General features: G+C 44.2%; 1 protein-coding gene across 1 annotated transcript in view; it reads right to left on the bottom strand.

Annotated features, from left to right (window-relative positions):
• ETV5 (ETS variant transcription factor 5) overlaps window positions 1-19,298 on the bottom strand; it is a 60,457-nt gene extending 41,159 nt beyond the window's left edge. Inside the window, exons 1-5 of the mRNA XM_019463427.2 lie at window positions 19,127-19,298; window positions 15,902-16,020; window positions 15,677-15,764; window positions 15,472-15,519; window positions 15,327-15,377 (exon numbers count right to left, since the gene is read on the bottom strand). Coding sequence (XP_019318972.1) covers window positions 15,327-15,377; window positions 15,472-15,519; window positions 15,677-15,764; window positions 15,902-15,946 — 232 coding nt within the window. The 5' untranslated portion in view covers window positions 15,947-16,020; window positions 19,127-19,298. The remainder of the gene's footprint in view (window positions 1-15,326; window positions 15,378-15,471; window positions 15,520-15,676; window positions 15,765-15,901; window positions 16,021-19,126) is intronic.
• Window positions 19,299-19,647: the final 349 nt, after the last annotated feature.

Below are 19,647 nucleotides of genomic sequence, written 5' to 3'. Positions count from 1 at the left end.
TACATACCCTTTAAATGCACCCCCAAAAGTCAACAGCTAAAAACAACTGTCTAGGGCCCTTCAAAAAAAGGTCAATGTTATGGGGGCAAAAGGGATAGATTGTTGTAAAGAAGATAAAAAAGACATAACAGTAAATACAATAGATGATTCTTACTTGAATCTGAGAACAAAGTCAATGATAGTATCAGCTAGAAAAGACATTTAAGGGACAACTGGGGAATTCTGAATATTATTGAATAAAAGTTAATTTTCTTAGGTTATGTAGAATATCCTTAATCTTTGAAGATGTACACTAAAGTATTTGGGGGTGAAAAGCAAGTCTACAACTTGCTTTTGAATGGTTCAGAAAGAAAAAAAAATCTATACACAGAGAAATGAAGCAAATACAGGAATATGTTTTAAAAATCAATCAATAAGACAGATATTATACCCCATCTCCTCTGAGATACTCAGAGGAAAAAAACGCCTTTCTTATGGTTGACTAACAGGTCAAAAGTAGATGTGCTAAGAACTTCAAAACCATGCATTCACACACGAAGAAAGCTACCCTGGGCCCATTACCAAATTGGAAGGATACTATCCTGTTTATCCCTGACCATGTTTGGGTGATGCAGCCCAGGGAATCTAAAATTACACAAAGACAAATGCTGGTTACATTCTAACATCTAAGCCAGTAGTTCTCAAATACTTTTTTTGGCCTTGGTCTACTCAGGAGAAGAGAACACCCAAGAGAGGGTAAAATGAAAAGTGCCACTGCTATCATCATGACTATGGTCCATGGCCACCTCTACCATTGCCTGCGTAAAAAGACAGTAATTACACAAGTACAAAATATTAACAAAAATGAAATCTATCAGTAATTCCACATACACATTAATACATACATAATGGGAACTAAAACATATGCCCAACTCAAGACCACAAAGCATTCTTACTCCTTGTAAACACATGTAAATACATATGCACAACAGGTTTAGAACATTACCAGAACAGGTGGACAACTCCTTAGATTTTATCCCTAGAGTCCTCAAGAGGACACAATGTAGTCATCACCAATCTGTGAAGATTGGGAGAATGAAAAAGAATTAAAGTTCTCTTCCTTGAGGTTCCTTCATTCTCTTCCCTTCTAAGCAGCTAATTTGGCTCCTTCTGTCCATAAAGGGTGGGCAGGGCCAGGAGAAGAGGCTTGAAATGGGCAGCCTTGGCCTTTGGTGCTCTGAGCCTTAGAGAAAAAAGGCACAAGAGTTTCTGGAGGCTCCAACTGGTCTAACTTAGCCTACCAGGCTAGATCAGAAAGGTATGTGGACTAAAGACCCAAGTTGTATTTTAAAAGTATGTTGGCTTGGAGAATCCCCTGTGCATTTACGTTTTGGGAATCAAGGATGGCAGTAGGACTCTGCTGTGGAATCAAAGCTCTCTATATAACTCATGGGAAATATGACAAACATCTGGTACAGCCAGCATCTAGGTCAGCATACACATGCACGGACTAAGATTTCAGGACAGACTCATTCTGCAGTCCCAAACTGTAAGAATGGCTGCATTTGTCCTCAGCAAAATCCCACATCGAGAAAGCAAGGCTGCCTCTCTGGGATTGAATGTGGTATCAGTAGGTACAGGGAAAGTTCTCTTCAGGATTAGCACAGTGGCAGTATTCAGGGTTTTAGATTGGTGATTAATCATGGTGGTGGTTACGGTGTTGATTACTCCAGGTTATATTTTCCTACTTGTCAAGTTGCTTGTTGGGGACCAAAGGACTGAGTATCATCACCCTGGTGGTCTATTTCTGGGCCCCAAGGTATAGAACCAACCATGAGGTAGCAGAATTCATCAATTAGCAATTATAGAAGCCCTTCTTATATGACCAATATTATCTTCTGTACGATAAATAACGCAAGAGCCAAATTAGGATCTGATAAAGCTAGTTCCTGGAACATCTGGCTTCAGGAATCAGATTTCTTCTATGCAGTGGGGAAAACGTACAGTCAGCAAAAGAGAGGCTTCAGGAATTGGGTGTGTGGACAACAAACAAACAAAAAACCCACTCTATATTTTCATGATTTAGAGCTAAAAACTTGGGGTAACACAATAAGCCGAAGGAAAAAAAAAAAAGACTTTGACCTTACTATCATGACATGAATTATGGAAAAGGCAGATCCAAAAAGTAGGGTTAGGGTTACACTGCTATTTGAAAAGGGCTAACCTAAGAGTGAGATTCAAGTCTTATGACCCTGCATGAACATGGCTGGGGAACACTAGAGTGAAATAACAACAACAACAACAACAACAACAAAACCCAAAAATGACAAAACAAAACAAAACCCCAAACAAACAAACAAAAAAAAAACCCTGGAGCCAGGTCTTGCTCAAGGAAAAGGGTGAGGGAAGAAGATACCTTTCTTTGCCCATAAGAGTGGATGAAGTTATATCAAATATTTGGAAATTCAAGACCTGGAAACTTTTTGGGGATGCAAGCTTAGGAATCCCATTGGTGAGCTCTTATTAAAGATGATAGGTACTTACTTGAAAGACAGGGTGGAGATTTGGTCTCTGGAGAACTCACTCCCAATTCACAAATGGGGTGGCAGAAAAACAGGGTTAGCGGGGACATCAAAAGATTACTTCAGAATTCTGAAAATGGAAACCCAGAGGCCTTGCATACAAGAGTTAGAAATTAAAGGGAGGAAAGGAGCTTAGAAAAGAACTGGCCCAACTTTGAAAATGTATAAATAGCTTTAGTGGAGAGTGGTATCTGAAATATCTCTAAGTGGCCACCTGCAAAGGCAGTAGAATTCCTCCCAGGGTACAGGAATTAGAGTTATTGATAGAACTTCTTCCACCTGGGTTTCAAATCAGACAACAGAATTGATACCACGAGGCAGTTAAAACCACGAAGCCAGGCTGTGTAAGCTCCTCTTCCATTTTCTGTTTACCTTGGATATCCCTAAATCTCTAGGGACTGGAGCTGACGGCAACATGGGTCTAGGCCGTGCCATGGATACACGTGGAGCTTGCAGAACATTGCTTTCTCTGGGGAAAGGCTGGCTGTACACAGGATTGGCATCGGATCAGTGACAGGATGCTGCAGTGCTCACACTGGCTCTGGAAAGCGAAGGGTTTCTAAATTTTGTTTTGTATAGGGCCGGCGTTATGGCATTTTATGCCCTCACTACTCCCTGGAATGTGGAACGTATGATACGAGACAGATTCAACTACAGAGAAATCTAGTTCCAAGGATGCTGAACCACATCTGCAGTTCCAGCTCAAGGGGCCCCCCAGCCTGTAGCTTCTGTTAGACCCTCACACAAAGCCCTTCTGGCTAGGGTAAAAGCAGGAAAAGACAAAAGAAAAAAAAGAAGAGAAAAAAAACCACGGTGGTTTTACACTTACAAGAGGTTTTAAGTTTCTCTGTAGGAAGGGGGATTGACTTGACAGGGATTATGCTTCACAGGAAAGGGCTTTACTGGGGTGTTTTCTACTGTTGGGATCATATTATTTGAACTATAATGTTTATATCATCTAGTGACTTCATATAATAGGGAGGGGAAGGGGGTGGTTTGGAGGTTTGCCTCTGCTAGGCTCAGCTCAACAATTACAACATCCCGCAAATAAATGGCCTCCCTCCCCTCCCCCTTCTTCCACGGTCTCTTCCAGCAATGGCAGCAGCTGGCTGGCAGAACTAGCACATGGTATCTCAGAATCAAATCACCAACCGAAATACTACTTGCCATAAGATGAAAAACTAAATTTCGCCCATGAAAGTCAGTTTGGGAGGTCACTGTGTAATGTACAACTGTATTACCTCTCAGGCCGACCACTCAGAATATGGGGGCGGGAGGCACCCTAGCCTCCAGGCGGGGCTCAAGGCTTCCCCTGCCTCTTTACTCCCCCTCCAGAGAGGAGAAAATGTGATCCAAGTCAAGGATGACACCCAAGTTCTATAGGAGAGACAGCGAGGGGGACAGCTTTCGCTCAGAAGAGCAGAAGTGATCCTCAGAGCTATTTCTGTCTTCTCTTGCAAGGGGCTGGAAGCTACTCTCCACCGGCAAAGGCTGAGTGGGCCCCGGGAAGAGCTCAGGTCGATAATGGCCTGTTATAGGCCTTAGGAGCAAGAGTCCTCACGGCTGACCTGTGGTCCTGAGGAGAGTTTGCCAGGGTAAAAAGTTGGCTTGTCATGTCTTTCTTTGGTCATCTAGGAGGACCAGTTGCTAAACGGAATTTGGGATACTGATCTTGTCCTTTCTTTACCTCTGTCAGTATAACCATAACGACACAGGTGATTTTTAAAGGTTTCTATTCTAAATCTGGCTGAAACACAAGGAAATCGATTCCGTATATGAATCCTCCTTAAAAGAAGTAGTGGTGTTAGGAGGAGGAACTCACTTTGGAGGTAGGTACTGAATCAGGAACGTCCTGATTCACAGATGGGAAACTGTGGGTAAGAACAAGTGTCTATCACGGAACAGCTCCCTCTTGTCCTCAGCACAAAATTGCAAATCTTCCAAATAGTCATTTCCAAACAGAAAACCTGCTATCAAAGAAGGAAGATAATTTAATGCCAACGGTAGCAGAGTTGTTGTTGTTGTTTTGACACAGATGAATTAGTTGCAGGTTTACTTCAGGGTCACATTCTCCATACCACAGTATTATTTTTGTAACAGCCTGGATCTGGGTAGTTCCTTCTCTTCAAAGGACACATTTATCCTAACAATTTAGAATTGTTACTTTAGAATTTGAAAATGGAAACCCAGAGGCCTTGAATAGAAGAGTTAGAAATTAGACGACAAGGAGATTCGAAAAGAACTGGCCCAACTTTGAAGGAGGGCTTGTGTATTAACAGATATGAGGCTCTTTCACAGAACGAATATATCTAATTGCATAAATGTGTCACATCCCCAAATTTGTGGGCCGTGGAGAAACCAAAGCATCTGACAGTCAAGTAAAAGGCTTATGCGAGTGTACAGAGCTGACTCAGAGGAGAGTCAGGATAAAAATAAGCGGTTCTTCTGGCTTTAAATGCACCACCCTGTTACAACTACCACGGGGTGGGGCTTTTTTAGACCCACAGCCTGGAGAACTGGCTTCCACCTGGGGCATTTGGTTACTTTCAAGCTTAAGAGACCAGCAGGAAGGAGCACCTGGGTGGCTCAGTCGGTTGGGCATCTAACTCTTGATTTCAGCTCAGGTCATGATCCCAGAGTCGTGGGAGCGAGCCCTGCATTGGGGCTCCGTGCTGAGTGTAGAGCCTGCTTAAGATTCTCTTCCTCCCTCCCTCAGTCCCTCTCTTCCACTCAAGCTCTCTCTTTCTCAAATTAAAGAACAAAAAACAAAACACAGAGAGTAGTAGGATAAAAAGGTAGCTGACTGGCCTCCTTGCCCCAAAAGGAAAATTTGAACATTGTTCTTATTAATTCCTTTCCTGGGGCAGCTGTTCAAAGAATTTTAATATTCGACTTTTGCCAATATGACAGACAACTTATTTATTTACTTTTCATTTGTGAGAAATAGGTCTAAAGAGAGCCTTGGTGGGATGCCCGGGTGGCTCAGTTGGTTACGCATCCTACTCTTGATATGAGATCAGGTCCCAATCTCCAGGTCGTGAGTTCAAGCCCCATATTGGGCTCCACACTGGGTGTGGAACCTACTTAAATAAATAAATGAAAATACTTAAAAAATTTTTTTAAGTAAATAAATACTGAGAGCCTTTGCAGCAGAGATGACAGGATGGCTTCCTCTACTGTGGGCCTTACGTCAACCACAGCAGATTTTACCACGGAGAGCTGCTCATCGGGCAACACACCAGCAAGAAAAGGGGAAACAGGGCATTTTTCCTGAATGGTGAAAAAAATGCAAAACTAAACCTTCTTCAACATCCCTCTTATAATTTATTCCCAGTTTACACGATTCTTCTCTAAGCCGGCATTAAAGAAAAGTGCTGATAATACTTTTATTATCATTAAAAAGTCTTTTAAGTGGGACCTAGGCACTGTGGACAATTTCATCTTTGACTTCAAACTTAAAATCTGACAGGAGAAAATCCCAACTCTAGAGAAATTAGGAAATCAGCTTCTCCGAGAACTGTTCTATCTATGGCCCTCCTCCTAAAAGCAGAAACTGGGCAAGTGCGTCAAGGGTGCCTACACTGTGACTTGTTCTCTAGCACATGCAGTTTTACTGGGAAACATAGCATTAGCTGCACAAAGTCTAAATGCAGCCTGGGAAGAGTTGGCTTGAGGATGTGTTTGAAGGAGGAATCAGAAAATGAGAACTAGTCCTAACTAGTTTTTTTCCTATTTATCTCTGAGGTCATCCCAAGGACTCTCAGAACTGGGGTTTTGAGATCCTCTACTGCTCTAAGCGGTTAGAGGCTGGTGTTGGGGGCTGTTGAAAGAGGGGAGTGGGAAGGGTTCATAACAGAGAGCGGGCTGGTGTGCAAAATGCATTCACCAAGTAGTGGCTGTGTGCAGTGCTCAGTGCTATGGCTCCAGCAGTTATAAAGAAACGTAACACAGGGATTCTCTGCTTTTGGAGACACTTAGAGCCTAAGAGAAATTGTTTCCTGTTTCAACAAGAATGTGAGTCGGGAAGCAGGGACTAAGTTTAATATTCATCAAAATACAGAAGACATTAAAACCCTATGCTGCTTTTTCCTTATTCCTCAAGAAAGATTCCTTGGAGAGGGAAAGGAATTGAGGGGCAGAAATCTTCTGACTTGAGTAGCCCTCGTCACTGTGATGTCATCACCACTAAATTATTCTCTATTAAGATTCAGATTTCAACACTTGGGGTAGGCACTCCAGGATCTGGTCTTTACTGTGGGCCTGCAGCCACGTAGAAGACACAGCCTCCTCGTCTATTCTACCTTTTCTATGGGAAAAGTATAAAGGACCCTCATTAAGTGCCCTTTCAGGCAGTCACAAAGCATTTCCAGGCACTCAGCTGAAAAGTGTTTATGTAAGCTGAAGTCCTCCTCAGCCCCTCCGGAGAAGCACAGATATCAGCATCCTCTTACACAGCTGATATCTAGGGTTACCTCCTGAGAGGTTTCAAAGTCTCTCACAAAAGAACAATCTGCCCAGGCCTGTTCTTTTTTTAATGGGGAAAGGAAGACATTCCTGCAGGCCCAATTTATAGTGAGGGAAATATTTCAGGGAAAAAAAAAACACCACGTTATAGCAAAACACAAATGCAACAGTCTCATCTCAGTGGTGAGGATGAGGGATAGGAACTCAGAAGAGCTCTTTAAAACCCTGAAGCAGCTGCACTGAATCGTTACTACTAAGTTTTGGGTTGCTTTTTCACGGATTGTCCTTTTCATGCTTATCCGGTGGCCCTGGTTTAGCCCGCACGGCCCTTGTCCTGACCGCACGTGTCTGTGAGCTGTTGGCCAAGATGGTGGAGGATGTCTCAGGTGGGTGCAGCTGAGGCAAGCAGACCCCTAGAACCTGGCCTCACTTCAGGGGAGGAGGCCTCTCGGGTTTTGAGGTTGCACAGAGGCTGGGTTCTTTCTGGTACTTCCTGTGATGTTCATTTGAGGAGACAAGGCATTTGATGAGTGCCCAGCGGAAGGGTCACAGCCGGAGTGAAGCTCCCCCGTAGCTGAGTAACAGTCTGGGAAGTATCATTTTAAAATGACATGTATCCGACCACAGTGGCAAATGAAACAGGACAGAGAAGGCCAAGGAGTAGGGAAATTACAGCTTTGTCATTCCCAAGTCCAAATGTAAGCCTGAGCAGGAGACCTCTGCTGCGCTGTGGCAGGCAAACACCCGAGCTTCAGTCCCGGAGGCCCGAAGGCGAGGCTGGAGCTTGGAGGGGAAGAGCAGGCAGCAATCTTCACTGGGAGCTAAAGCCACAGCCCCACGGCAAGCGGGAGATAAAAGGGTAATATCCTTGGATCAAGTCTCAACACCTCTCTCTCCAGGGAAGCTAAACCACCCTCTCCTATTAGCACCCCCTTTAGACAGCTACAGAGACAAACAGAGACAAAGAGAGGCGGGCGGCCTCATTGGGCAGTAGCAGCCCTACCCCAGAAGCCCAGGCCGGCAGCCTGGCAGTGGCGGGGTTAAAGCCAGCACTTAAAAGAAAACTGGAACCCCATTAAGCCCGGGCTCATTAAGCCCAGGCTCGGAGAACAGGGAGCAGCGGGGAAGCCAAAGGAAACTAATTTTGGAGGTTCTCCAAGCTGCCAATCACAAGCATATTTCTAACAGTCCCAGTGTTGTTTGAGTTGGTTGTTTTTCCACAGGCTGCACAATAGGGTCTGGTTATTCATTGAAAAAGTCTGCAAGGGAGCCCCGCCCTCCATTCACAACCAATTTGGAATGCTCCATTCAGGCAAGAGGGGGACTCAGCAGCTCAGCTCGCTGGGGCAGACGGAACAGAGCCCAGCTGTCGCCACAGGGACGCTTGCTCACCCAGTGCGCTGTGTTTATGTAAGAAATTCAGACACTGCAGGCGCCTGCCTGCTCTGCACCCTCCCTAAGATTCAGATGGCCAAGACCCTGGCTGAAATCTGAAATCTGCAAGGATGTGCAAGTCAGCTGTAAGGTCAGCAAGTGCCCTCTGGCAAAAGAAAACTATCCAGTGCTGCCCTGTTCAGAATCTGACTATAGCTACCAGCTGAGAGAAACAGACTTCACAGGTATTTCTCCTGCCTCCCGGGGGCAAGCTGGTTTGTATTAGAGGACAGCTCTCTATGGAACTCAGCCTTTCCAGACTCCCTGCTTTTCCATTCACTGCCAATAGCTACATCAGGAGCCACCTGGCATCCTCCCCAAGGGAGAGGGTCTCTGGAGACATTACTAGATTCTCTGGCTGCAGAGGGGGGAGGGTGCAAGCCACCTATTAAGAACAGCTTCACAGTTCTTTTACTGGTTTCACATTGGGCTTGGAAGGTTTATAATCTGTGCGTGCTCACACACACACACACACACACACCATGCCCAAGAGACATCAAAAGGGAAGAGCATGAGTATCTGGGGTTGGCGGGTGGAAACTACTCCAAGGACAACACAAAGTACAAGGCTAAAAACTGGTTAGGTTTCTTCGAGATTTTTTCCCAACTTTTCAATAATTACCCTGAAGGAGATCTGATAAAGCCAGTCTGACAGCCAGAGTTTATTGCAAGAAAAGCATACTACTTTATGAAAATCAAATCCATAAATTAGCTCATGGGTTGTTTCCTTTTTTCCATAACACATTTGGCTATTTTCAAATACCTTCTGTTTACCTCTTCTCATTGCCTGCCCCCATTACCAACACTAGTGAACCCAGATGGGGACATGGGAAGCATTCCTCTATAGTTTTTCTGACCACAGAATCCCCATTTGGTTCCTTGGCTGCTCTGCAGACCAGTGGCAAACTCCTGGCCTCCTGATAGCTAGATCTTTTCTTTCTCCCTGGAGTCTTTGCACCCTACACTGTCGCTTTCCCCCAGACGCTTCCTCTTCCTGGGCAGGGGAGCCCCCTTTATTTGCTATAGAGGGGCTCTTCTCCTTGAGAGGAGCTGCTACTCCATTGTCATCTACCTGCCAAGCCTAAAGTGTTCTTATATTGTGGTTACACACACACACACACACACACACGCACACGCACACACACATTCACACGCGCCCACCAGTATCTACACTAGGGGCCAGCATCTACACTACGGCCCCTCCTTTAAGCTGAGCCTCTCAGAAGGCTGGGACAATGACAGAAACCGTCGACCAAAGCCTCTGTTAAATGAGCTTGATGAGTTCACAAAATGAATTTTTAAAAAAGCAACCTAATCCGGTACTGGCATCAGCATGCCTGGCACTTGTCCAAGAGCTGGGAGCTGCAACATGACAAGACTCTGAGCTCCTTGGATTCCAAGAGGAGAAGCACTGTGTGCCAGGGCACAGATGGGGCCCAAGCTGCCTCAAGGGCAGCCATGTGCCTGAGAGGGGGCTGTCAGCCTCTGAGCCTGGAGGTACTTTACCACCACTGAAACTGGAGAAACATGTGGAGGGTACAGTCTCTGGGTAGAGAATCACACACCCCACCCAACCCCACCACCACCACCGTTTTTTCCTGGGACTGAAATTAAAACAATGATACTCTAAGATGGGAGAAATGGCAGATAATACAAATTCTCAGCTGTATCATGCTATCTACGTCTTAATCTTATAAAAGTAAAGAATGCTGAAAACTGGGGATAGATGGTAATTTCTCAATTGCTACCAGGATTTTGTTACCTCTGGAATCTACATAAGCGATCTGCCTGGGGCAGACACACATGTAATTCCCCATCCCAAGTCTTTCTTGCCAAGCACAAAGGTCTGGGAAGGTTACTGGGTCTTATTAGAGGCCTAAGAGCTGTAAGACATCGAAGAGGAAGAGAAAAATTCACTGGTTTCAGTACGCCTGACTAAATTAAATGAGATAAAATGGATTCTGTGTGAACATATGGCTCTCTTAGGTAACTGGGAACTCTAGGTCTTGGATCCTTAAGAGTCCTGGTCTAAGGATCTTGGAGGCTGGCTATCAAAACAGGAAGGATTTCAAGTCACTTAGCACCCTCTCAGTGGTAAGGTAGTGGGCTAGCTAACAAAGACTTTGAAAGTTACACTGTAGCCTGGAGTCAAATAACCTCTCCCCCCCACATATCCCTCTGGCTTCCTGGATGTAGCCCTCTTCTGTCTTCTACCTTCAGAACTCTCCAGAGCTCTTGAAAAAGACAAACTGATAGCCTTGACTCCTTCAAATCTCTTATTTTCAAAGTGCCTACTGTTGTTTTCTTACTTTCCATAACAAAAAGAATTTGGGATGATCTTTTCAAATAAAAATGGCCCAAGGCCACACAGAAAGTAAACCCAGAGTTTTGTTACAAACTGGGTCCAAAATGATGTGCCCTTTACAAAAGGAAGGCACTGCCTCTACTATGTCAATTTCATATGTAGTAAAAAAAAAAAAAAAAAAAAATCCAGTTGAATAATCTCATATTGAAACAAGATTAAGATCAATGTGTTTTAGGATCAAGGGCTGCCATAACAGTTCATTCTATTTTCCCAGCCACCTATTACAATGTATTTATGAAAAGTCGATTTTATCAGTTAATTAGCCAGTCCTTAGGAAATTACTAGTACTTCCTTCAGTCGGTCCAAATTCTTTTTGAAACACAGATCTAAAAAAGAACACTTCAAGGGGAAAATAAGGTCATTTAGATTTTCCAACAATTCTCTAATTATATTTGCTATGGAAGCCATGGTTTTATTTTATTTATTTAAAAAACTTTTTTTTAATGTTTATTTATTTTTGAGAGAGGCAGAGACAGAATGTGAGTGGGTTAGGGGCGGAGAGAGAGGGAGACACAGAATCTGAAGCAGGCTCCAGGCTCTGAGCTGTCAGCACAGAGACCGACGTGGGGCTTGAACTCACGAGCTGTGAGATCATGACCTGAGCCGAAGTCGGTTTCTCAACTGACTGAGCCACCCAGGTGCCCCCAGAGGCCATGGTTTTAAAATAAGATTTTTATCATGCTTTTTCCCCAGTGTAAAATATTTTTGTTGTTCAAGATGCTGACAGTTAAATATTCACAATATCACAATTGAAACAAATGCATGAGATTAAAAATAAAATTAGAACTGAAATCTGCATTTAAAAAATACTACTATGAATATATGCTAAAATCTAGTAATATCCTTAAATGCCCAAGCATTTAGCCCAGAAAAATTAATGTAAGCCCCCCACAAATCTAAGCTCTTTGAGTTCCAATCTTATCCATGGCTTTGATTTATAGTTAATTCTATGAAAGTGTGTGGTAAAAATGTACACACATCTAACTGCTGACCCAGATTTCCTGGTTTGTAACTCTGTGTGTTAATATACGTATCTAGCTACACACACATTTATATAGATATACATGCATTCACACACTTATTTATATTATATAAGATATATACACACAGCTTTATCTGTATGCACATTAAGGTGTCTTGTAGAAAAGATGTCAGTTTTGTAATTTTTCTGTTTTATAGGTCTCTTTCTTCCAAATCCTAGATAGAAATACTCAGAGCACCAAGATATTTAATCTGTCTCTCAGCATCATGGAATGAAGAAATCTGAGGTGTCAGACTGGGTAGCCGGCAGTCTCCCTAAGTCTTTCCTGAGTGCTGGCTCTAGGTCTTTGAAATAATGAGGGAGAGCCCAGAACTCACCTGTACATGCCAGTACCCCCTGGGTCTGCAGCTTTGTGACAGTTTCTTTAAGGATCTTATTGTGTAACTTTTTCCTCTTCATTTCACCTAACCTCTCCATTTGCCTCAAACCACCAGTCAGTCTCTCCAGTTACCTGGACCTTATATTAGCCCCTCTGTAAAATGAAGGAGTTGGGCAAGACTATCTCTACAAGGGACTTGCAGCACAAACAATCCATAATCTTCAAGGTTACTTCTCAGGACCAAGGAACAATGGGGGACACTGGTAGAACTCCTATGGTCTACAGGCTGTCCTTTCTGTTCCCTTGAATTTGACCTTTAAGAGTTTCCAGTGGGGGATGCTTTACTAATGTCTGTATTTGTGATGTAAAGTGAAATCTATACAGCTAGAAGTAAGCTGAACATTTCTAGAAGACAACAATGGTTTCATTTATTCAAATAACACTTATGGATGGATGCCTATGGGTAGGAACCCAAATCTGGAAAACTTACAAAATATAATCTCTTTAGAAGCTGAGCTCATAGCACTTACTGAAAAAAGTAAGCTATAATCTTCAAAATTGACATTCTGAAATAAAAACAATTACCCAGATTACTTAGTATTTCTTTTTCTCTCATACATACATACACACAGACTCTCACTGCCTCTCTCTCTCTCTTACACACACACACACACACACACACACACACACACACACACACAGTAATCAAATGATCGTTAAAAGGAAAGGTAGACTATAATCAGTGGCAGGCCACAGAAACATACTTGTTACAAATGCTTTTGCAACTACAGGGAAAACGTTTGTTTTACTGGGCAAGTGCAAGTTTGGTTTATAGTTCATTGATTGGCTGATTCAAATCAACTCATAAGATTTTATTAAATTTGAGTGAGTTTCTCCCCCCTCCCCTGGCATAGTCATGGGCTCTTCCAGAAGGTGACTACAGTGAAAGTTAATCCACAATCCAAGGCTGTGACATGTGCTACCGGGAGTAAGCCCAGCCCAAGGCTCTGCCAGCTCCCATGCATCTACACTGGCCATCCCACAACTGAAGGCAAACCAGTCACACTTAACAGTAAGGAGGAACAGCTCAAAGACATCCCACCCCACACTTGTATTTTTACCTAACCTCTAAGGCCAGGTGATCTATTTGAAGCTATCCTTCTTAAGGCTCTATCTCCCAAAATAAGAGTCAGAGAGGGGGAAAGAATTATTAACAGACTTTTTGAGGCTTCTCAACCATCTGTTTTATCCTTAAAGTCCAGAAAAGCTCAACCTGAAGAAGTTAAAGCAAAATGCAAACAAAGTAAAAAACACATCACACTTGGTAAGCAGAAATATCTCCCAAAGCATGTCCATTTTAGGTAGGTATGGCAATTTAATTAGAGTTTAGCACATTCTATTCGTTGAGCAGGAATTACTTCTAAGGAGCCAAACAAAACACATTTATTGATTCCTTCTCTTTAGCCTAACATCTCTCCAAATATAAATCTTGTTTATGGACATCTTTCTCTCAAGAGTCTACCTTTGCTTCAGTTACATAAAATAAATTTGAATGCAGTCACCTCATCTCCCTTTTAACTCTTTGGGTTACGGAGAAACAAACAGAAGTGTCATAAAAGCATTTCAAAGAACTTCTGCCAAGAAAGCTCCCAGGCTGCAGTTTCTGCTGCTCTGAGCAGAAACGGGAAAGGCTGGGCCAAATTGTCAACACAGAACAAAGTGGGATTACAAATCCTGTCTTTTATCTTGCAACACACACACACACACACACACACACACACACACACACACACACATCTGGGTTATCTTTAGCCTTTTAGTGGCAAGCTTCCCAATCACTTGAAAGCAATCAAAGGGCAATAATTAACATGCACTTACTTTCCTATAGAAAACAACTATAGCAAGCTGTGACAACGCTAAGGTAACTATGCATCTGTGGGTTATAGTTTATCCCCTTTAAAAGTTTCATGGCACTGTGCCTTGAAAAGGAGGTCTATCATTAAAGAATGTTTAGATGGTCCATCTGGTCTTTCATCTAATGACTCAGAACACCCAGCTTTTACTTCGATACAAAGATACCCCCTCTTTCCAGTGGCATTTATGCACACACACGCACACACGCGCGCACACACACACACACACGATAAAACAAAAAAACAAAGCCAGGAAGAAATTTGTTGGTGCAAAATGAGAAATCGAATCCTTGCCTGGCTCAGGTGTTTGCTATTATAAACTATGACTAAGAGACATGAATTTCTCTATGATGCAACTCTCAAGAGAGGCAACGTTTTCTCCAGGCCTCTCTTAAACCTGCTCACTCGCCAGTGACTAATGCTCTCTAGAGCTGCCCTGTGCCACTCACATTTCATCAGCCGGCTTTGTCCTTGATAGCTCTGCCTAGACCATAAAAGCTCCCAAACCTGTTGAGGACAGCCCTGAAAGATCAGTGCAAAGCTAACCATGTCCTTACCAGCGCCCAGAGTCATCTTTTGAGCTTCCTGCTGCATTTGGTATCTCAATGATAGGAGCACTTAATGACCATTTGAAGAAAAAGTTTTCACTCCCCTCTGAAAGATAAAGTCCTGACAACTGTATGAAAAATAAGGGTAAATCAGGTCACGCCGTGACCACCCTCTGTCAACCCAGAAGTAGAAACAAAATTGACAACATGTGGGGAAGCTACAATTAACTGGAATCTTCCATTAACTATTTTCTGCACCTTTTAAAAGAGAAAGAATGTCAGGTTCATGATCTGCATCAAGGACTCAATTTATAAAACAAACAAAAAACGCCATATGATAATGTCTGGTTAATGGATGCTAAGGCCAACATCTTATATATATAATGTCAATCGATTTATAATTTTGAGTTTGAAGCCTTGCAATATTCTTAGGCAAAAAGAAATTTAGGATGAAACTGTGTTCAGTAAATCTCACCTGCAATAGAATAAAAGCAGTTTAGAAATAACTCCAACAAAGAATGAAACAAAAGTTTTGGGGGTTAACTTTGAATTACTAAAAGAAACTAAATGCATTCCACTGTCCGAATATGCTGGCGACGGCCGAAAAGAGTTTTCCACGCATGGATGTTCCAAGACCAAACATTTTCAGAACAAATGTGCCGCCACCAGAAAGGTACTTACAGTTATCAGACTGGAAATCTGGGACAAACTGTTCATCATCAGGAACTTGTGCTGGAAAAGAGATTTTTTATTTTAGACCTTGAAGTTTTATTAAAAAGCACAGGAAAATGTTTTCTATGGAAACTCAGACAGCCAAGAAACTTGCCTTCAGCTAACCAAGCCTCTTGAAGTTGACTGAGATCCTGAAACAACTCTGGAATTGAAAACAGAAGACACCAGCATGAGAACTCCTGGGGGTGGGGGTGGGGGTGGGGGCAGAAGACTGAGGGCGAGTCAGCGCTCCATTCACAGAGAGCTGTTCATAGAGGGCCTTTGGAGGAAGCCACAGCCCCAAGGGAAAGCTTCACTACCTTCAGAATCATGGGCCAGATCTGTGTCCAAAAACTTCCTCTTTCTGTCAATCACAGGCCGCCCTCTACATTCCTCTGACCGAGATTTCTGAAAGAGGCCAAAAGACAGTGAAGGCTCAAGGGTAAGAAAGGGGTCAAAAAAGGGGGTTGTGCCACTAAACCAATAAGGAGAAGATTCATATTCCAAGAGGGGGAACAAAACAAACCAAAGCCACATAAACTTACCCCTGGGACCATAAAAGGGACTTGCTGATCATAAAACCCATCCATGGTGCTTCCAACGCCTCTAATATCACTTTGAAAGGTTTCAGCATTGAGTAATTTCTGGGAGGAAAGGGGTCCTCCTGTAATATGAATTTGGGAGATTTTAACTGAGAGGGGGGATGGGAAGAGAAATGAAGTAATTACTATTGCTTTCTTTAGGGATTGTGCAAAATCACTACCTTTCTCTGAGGTACTTAAAGCCTGCTCAAGGTGTGAGCTTTACAGACTAAAAGTTCTCTTGGTTAAGGGCATCAAAGGTTCTTCACGTACTTCGAGTCACATCGATTTACCTAGCTATTGTTCCCTCTCTCTGTTATCATTAACATGGTAAGTTACCTGCTACTAACTGCTCCCTATATAAACAAAGCCCCAAACCCCTTATTTTCATTATAAAAGGGTGATTTCAAGATTCTCTCCAATAGAAGATTCTCCTGGGCATTGGTAATGTTAGGTCTTTTTTTTTTTTTTTTTTTTTTTTAAATAAGTTCATTCTTGACAGTACAGTGACAGGAAGTAGAGAAAATGGGTTTAAGCATTCCAAATTATTGGCAATTAAGAATCTGACATACATAGTGTTTCTAAAAGTAGTTTGTAGGTCAGTGGTAAAACACCGCATATAGTTCCAGGGATATATCGATCAGAAGTATACTTAATCTTCACACAACACTCTTTTAAAACCTAAATCTTCTATGCAAACAGATATAGTGTCTGTCATGTCACAAATACTCCTATGGCAACTTACAGAAATATCTATGATACCACCAATTTCTAAAATAAATAAGATAGCTACGAAAACTAAGGGATAAAGGAAACTAAATTCCACCACACATATTTTAAATGCATCTTTACCACAGGTCTTTAAAAACAAACATTAAAAGCAAAAGATCCATGTAAAGAAAATTCAGTTTGTTTCTTATCGTGAAGTCAATTTTCCTCAAACTTGCCAAAAAAAAAAAAAATTTTAAACTTGTTTCAGCACTGTCCAGTCTTGCAGCTAGGAAAACAGGTTGAAGGTCAAAATGGAAAGGAGGGAACTATTTTCTAATTTGGGAGGAATCAAGTAACAATTTTAGGAAGGTACCATCTTCCCAAACACTTTGTTTCATTCTCCAAACAGAGATGCAGTTAAATCAAAAAAATGGAGAAAACAGGAATTTCATTTACCCCATCTCTAAATAATGCAAAATGCTTAAGGATAATTCTTTTGTTTGCCTTGTATACAAATTTTTAAAAGGGAACTTTCTCTCCGTGGGCAATTCCGTCCAGTGTGTTTTTCACTTTGTGGACAACATCAATTTTTTTAAGTGAGCAGGGTACAAGAAAACCCTTCATGGCCAACGTCCTCTCAGCACTGGGGCCCAAGTAATCAGGTATTTTCAAAGTCAAAGAGAAAGAAGGAGAGGAGGAAAACTGCACACAGTCCATAATTTCCTAGAAAAACACTCGTTAGCCTGCCTGCGTGCCTTCCAAACAGCGCTAAACGTTCAGAATAAAGCCTCTTTCTCAAATGTCACCAACCCGTAGAGAAAATCTGAGAAACATCGGCAGTGAGTTCAGGGCCATGAAAATGAGTCCTCTGTAGCTTTCAAAATCTGTCAGATTAAATCGTGACCTTAGAAATTCTTAAATGTCTATGGGGAAAGGGGACAACGGGGAAAAGATCGGAAGGGGGGCATGTTTTCAGAGACTCACGATGAAATCAATTGCAAAATACTTCACCAGGAAGAGCAAAAATACCTTTTCAAAAATCAAGTAAAAGACAGAAGCTACCATAAGCGAATCCAAAAGAGGCATCGAGGATGTTTAAAGCAGCTCTCAGAGTTCAAGGGCTAGGAAAATCGTGTTCAAAGTATAATTTTTTAAAAAACCTGAAGAGAGTTTAAGCCACTTCCTTTGTGGTCCCCCCTTCCCAGTGCCCCCAGGAAAACTTTAACGCGGCGCAGCGGCGCGATCGAGGCCCCTCCCCCGCGGCGCGCAGCGGGCCTGGTTTTATGAATGGGAGAGCGAGCCGCGGCCGCCACATCAGGTAAAGGCTGTAACTGGATCCTTCGCGCTGGGCCCCATTCACAAAACAAGACACACTTCCACCCAATTCCCAGCCTTCCCCATTCATGAAAACTCCTTCAGATGCACCCCCGCCCCCACTCCCAACGCACGCCCAGCCTCCGACGCAGGCCCCTCACCCCAGCGATTTAGGAAGAAAGCTCAATGCTTCATTCACAAAAAGGGATAGAAAAAAAAAAAAAAAAAAGCCGCAGGGAGCAACGAGCCAACGAAAGAAACCCGCTTCATTCATAAAGTCATCCACATTCATAAAACCGAGCTGAGGCGCGGGGCGCTACCAACCTCTTCCAATGCCCCCAGCCCTCCAAACCTCCAAACATCTCTCCTTGGCACTGCTCCTCAATAGGAGTTCGGTTCCCCCCAGAGGTCTCCTCTCTGAAAATGCGGACAGATCCCTAATCCAGTGCGAGGCTCCAGCATCTCTCCATCCCCCCCCCTCCGCACCCGTTTTCCCCACTATTCCCAGGCCGCTGCTCCGATGCTCCCCGATTTCTCGAGAACCGCGGTGCAGCCTGACGCCCTCAAGCTGCTGGGGGTGGGAGTTGGGGGATTGAGTGTCCACTTTCCACAATTTGAAACTTGCAAGGCCTGCCTAAGTTCCTGGCCAACCCCCAACCCCTCAGGCTGCACATGCCTGTGTCACTTAACCCCTCCCGGTGCTTTGGGGGACATCACCTCTCAAATATTCCACCTTCAAGCTGCTTCCCGCCCCCTCCTCTCCACTGCAAAGCTCCGCCGGGCGTCTCTTCTCGCGAGCCTCCAAGTCTCCCCCGGGTTCTCAGACCTCCAGAGATGGTAAAGCCCCGCAACTCTGCACCGCCCCCCCCCAATCCGCACCCAGGAGCCCCCGCATCTTGCACCCGGACGCGCCTCGGGGCGACGTGCGGAAACCCGCTCTCTGCGCGCTCCGGAACCGTTAGCCCCCTCACCTCCTCCCAGAAACCGAACCGGACCGGGCCACGAGAGGAGGGGGCGCCCGGCTCGGGGGGTGGCTCAGTTGAGATAGAAAGTGCACCCCGACTTTGAGGATTCTGAATCAGCCAGTGAACTCTCGCCGGCTGGGCCCTTCGGACCTGTTCCAGGACACCCCGATGCCCCCCTGCCTCCTCGACGCCCCCTCACCTGAGGCAGCCGCTTTCCTCCCGTTGCAGCGGCCCCGGGGCGCAGGCGCGCTCACGCACGCGCGCACCGGGCCTGGCCGCCTGGGCGAATGGCTGGGCCGAACCGCTCCGGGGACGCTGAACCGCTCCGCGCACCAGCGGCTGGACTCTGCGCCGCAGCTGCCAACCAGGCTGGAGCGCTGGCCCGGCCCCCTGGGGCCTGCTGCTCCGCCCGTCACCATTGGCCCGCACTCCTAGCTCAGCCTGGTTCTCATTGGTCCGAGGCCGCCCCAGCGCCTGTCCATCACGTCTTGTTTACCCTGTCTGCGGGCAAATCCAGCCAAGCCGCCCCATCAACTCCAGTTCCCATTGGTTAATATTGCCTCCCTTCCCACCCCCTCAGGGGTCTGTTTTACATAATTTATGCACCGGGGGCCATTGGCCAATCAGCACAGGCTTGTTTATATAATGAATGTAAGGACGTTTTTCATTCATAAAAAACGCGACCTGAGGGGGAAGCTTAGCTGAGTCAGTGAAGCACTT

Source organism: Panthera pardus, unplaced genomic scaffold (assembly GCF_024362965.1).
Source record: "Panthera pardus isolate Hobbes unplaced genomic scaffold, ASM2436296v1 HiC_scaffold_16, whole genome shotgun sequence".
NCBI lineage: Eukaryota > Metazoa > Chordata > Mammalia > Carnivora > Felidae > Panthera > Panthera pardus.
This window is presented reverse-complemented; position numbering and strand designations above follow the sequence as displayed.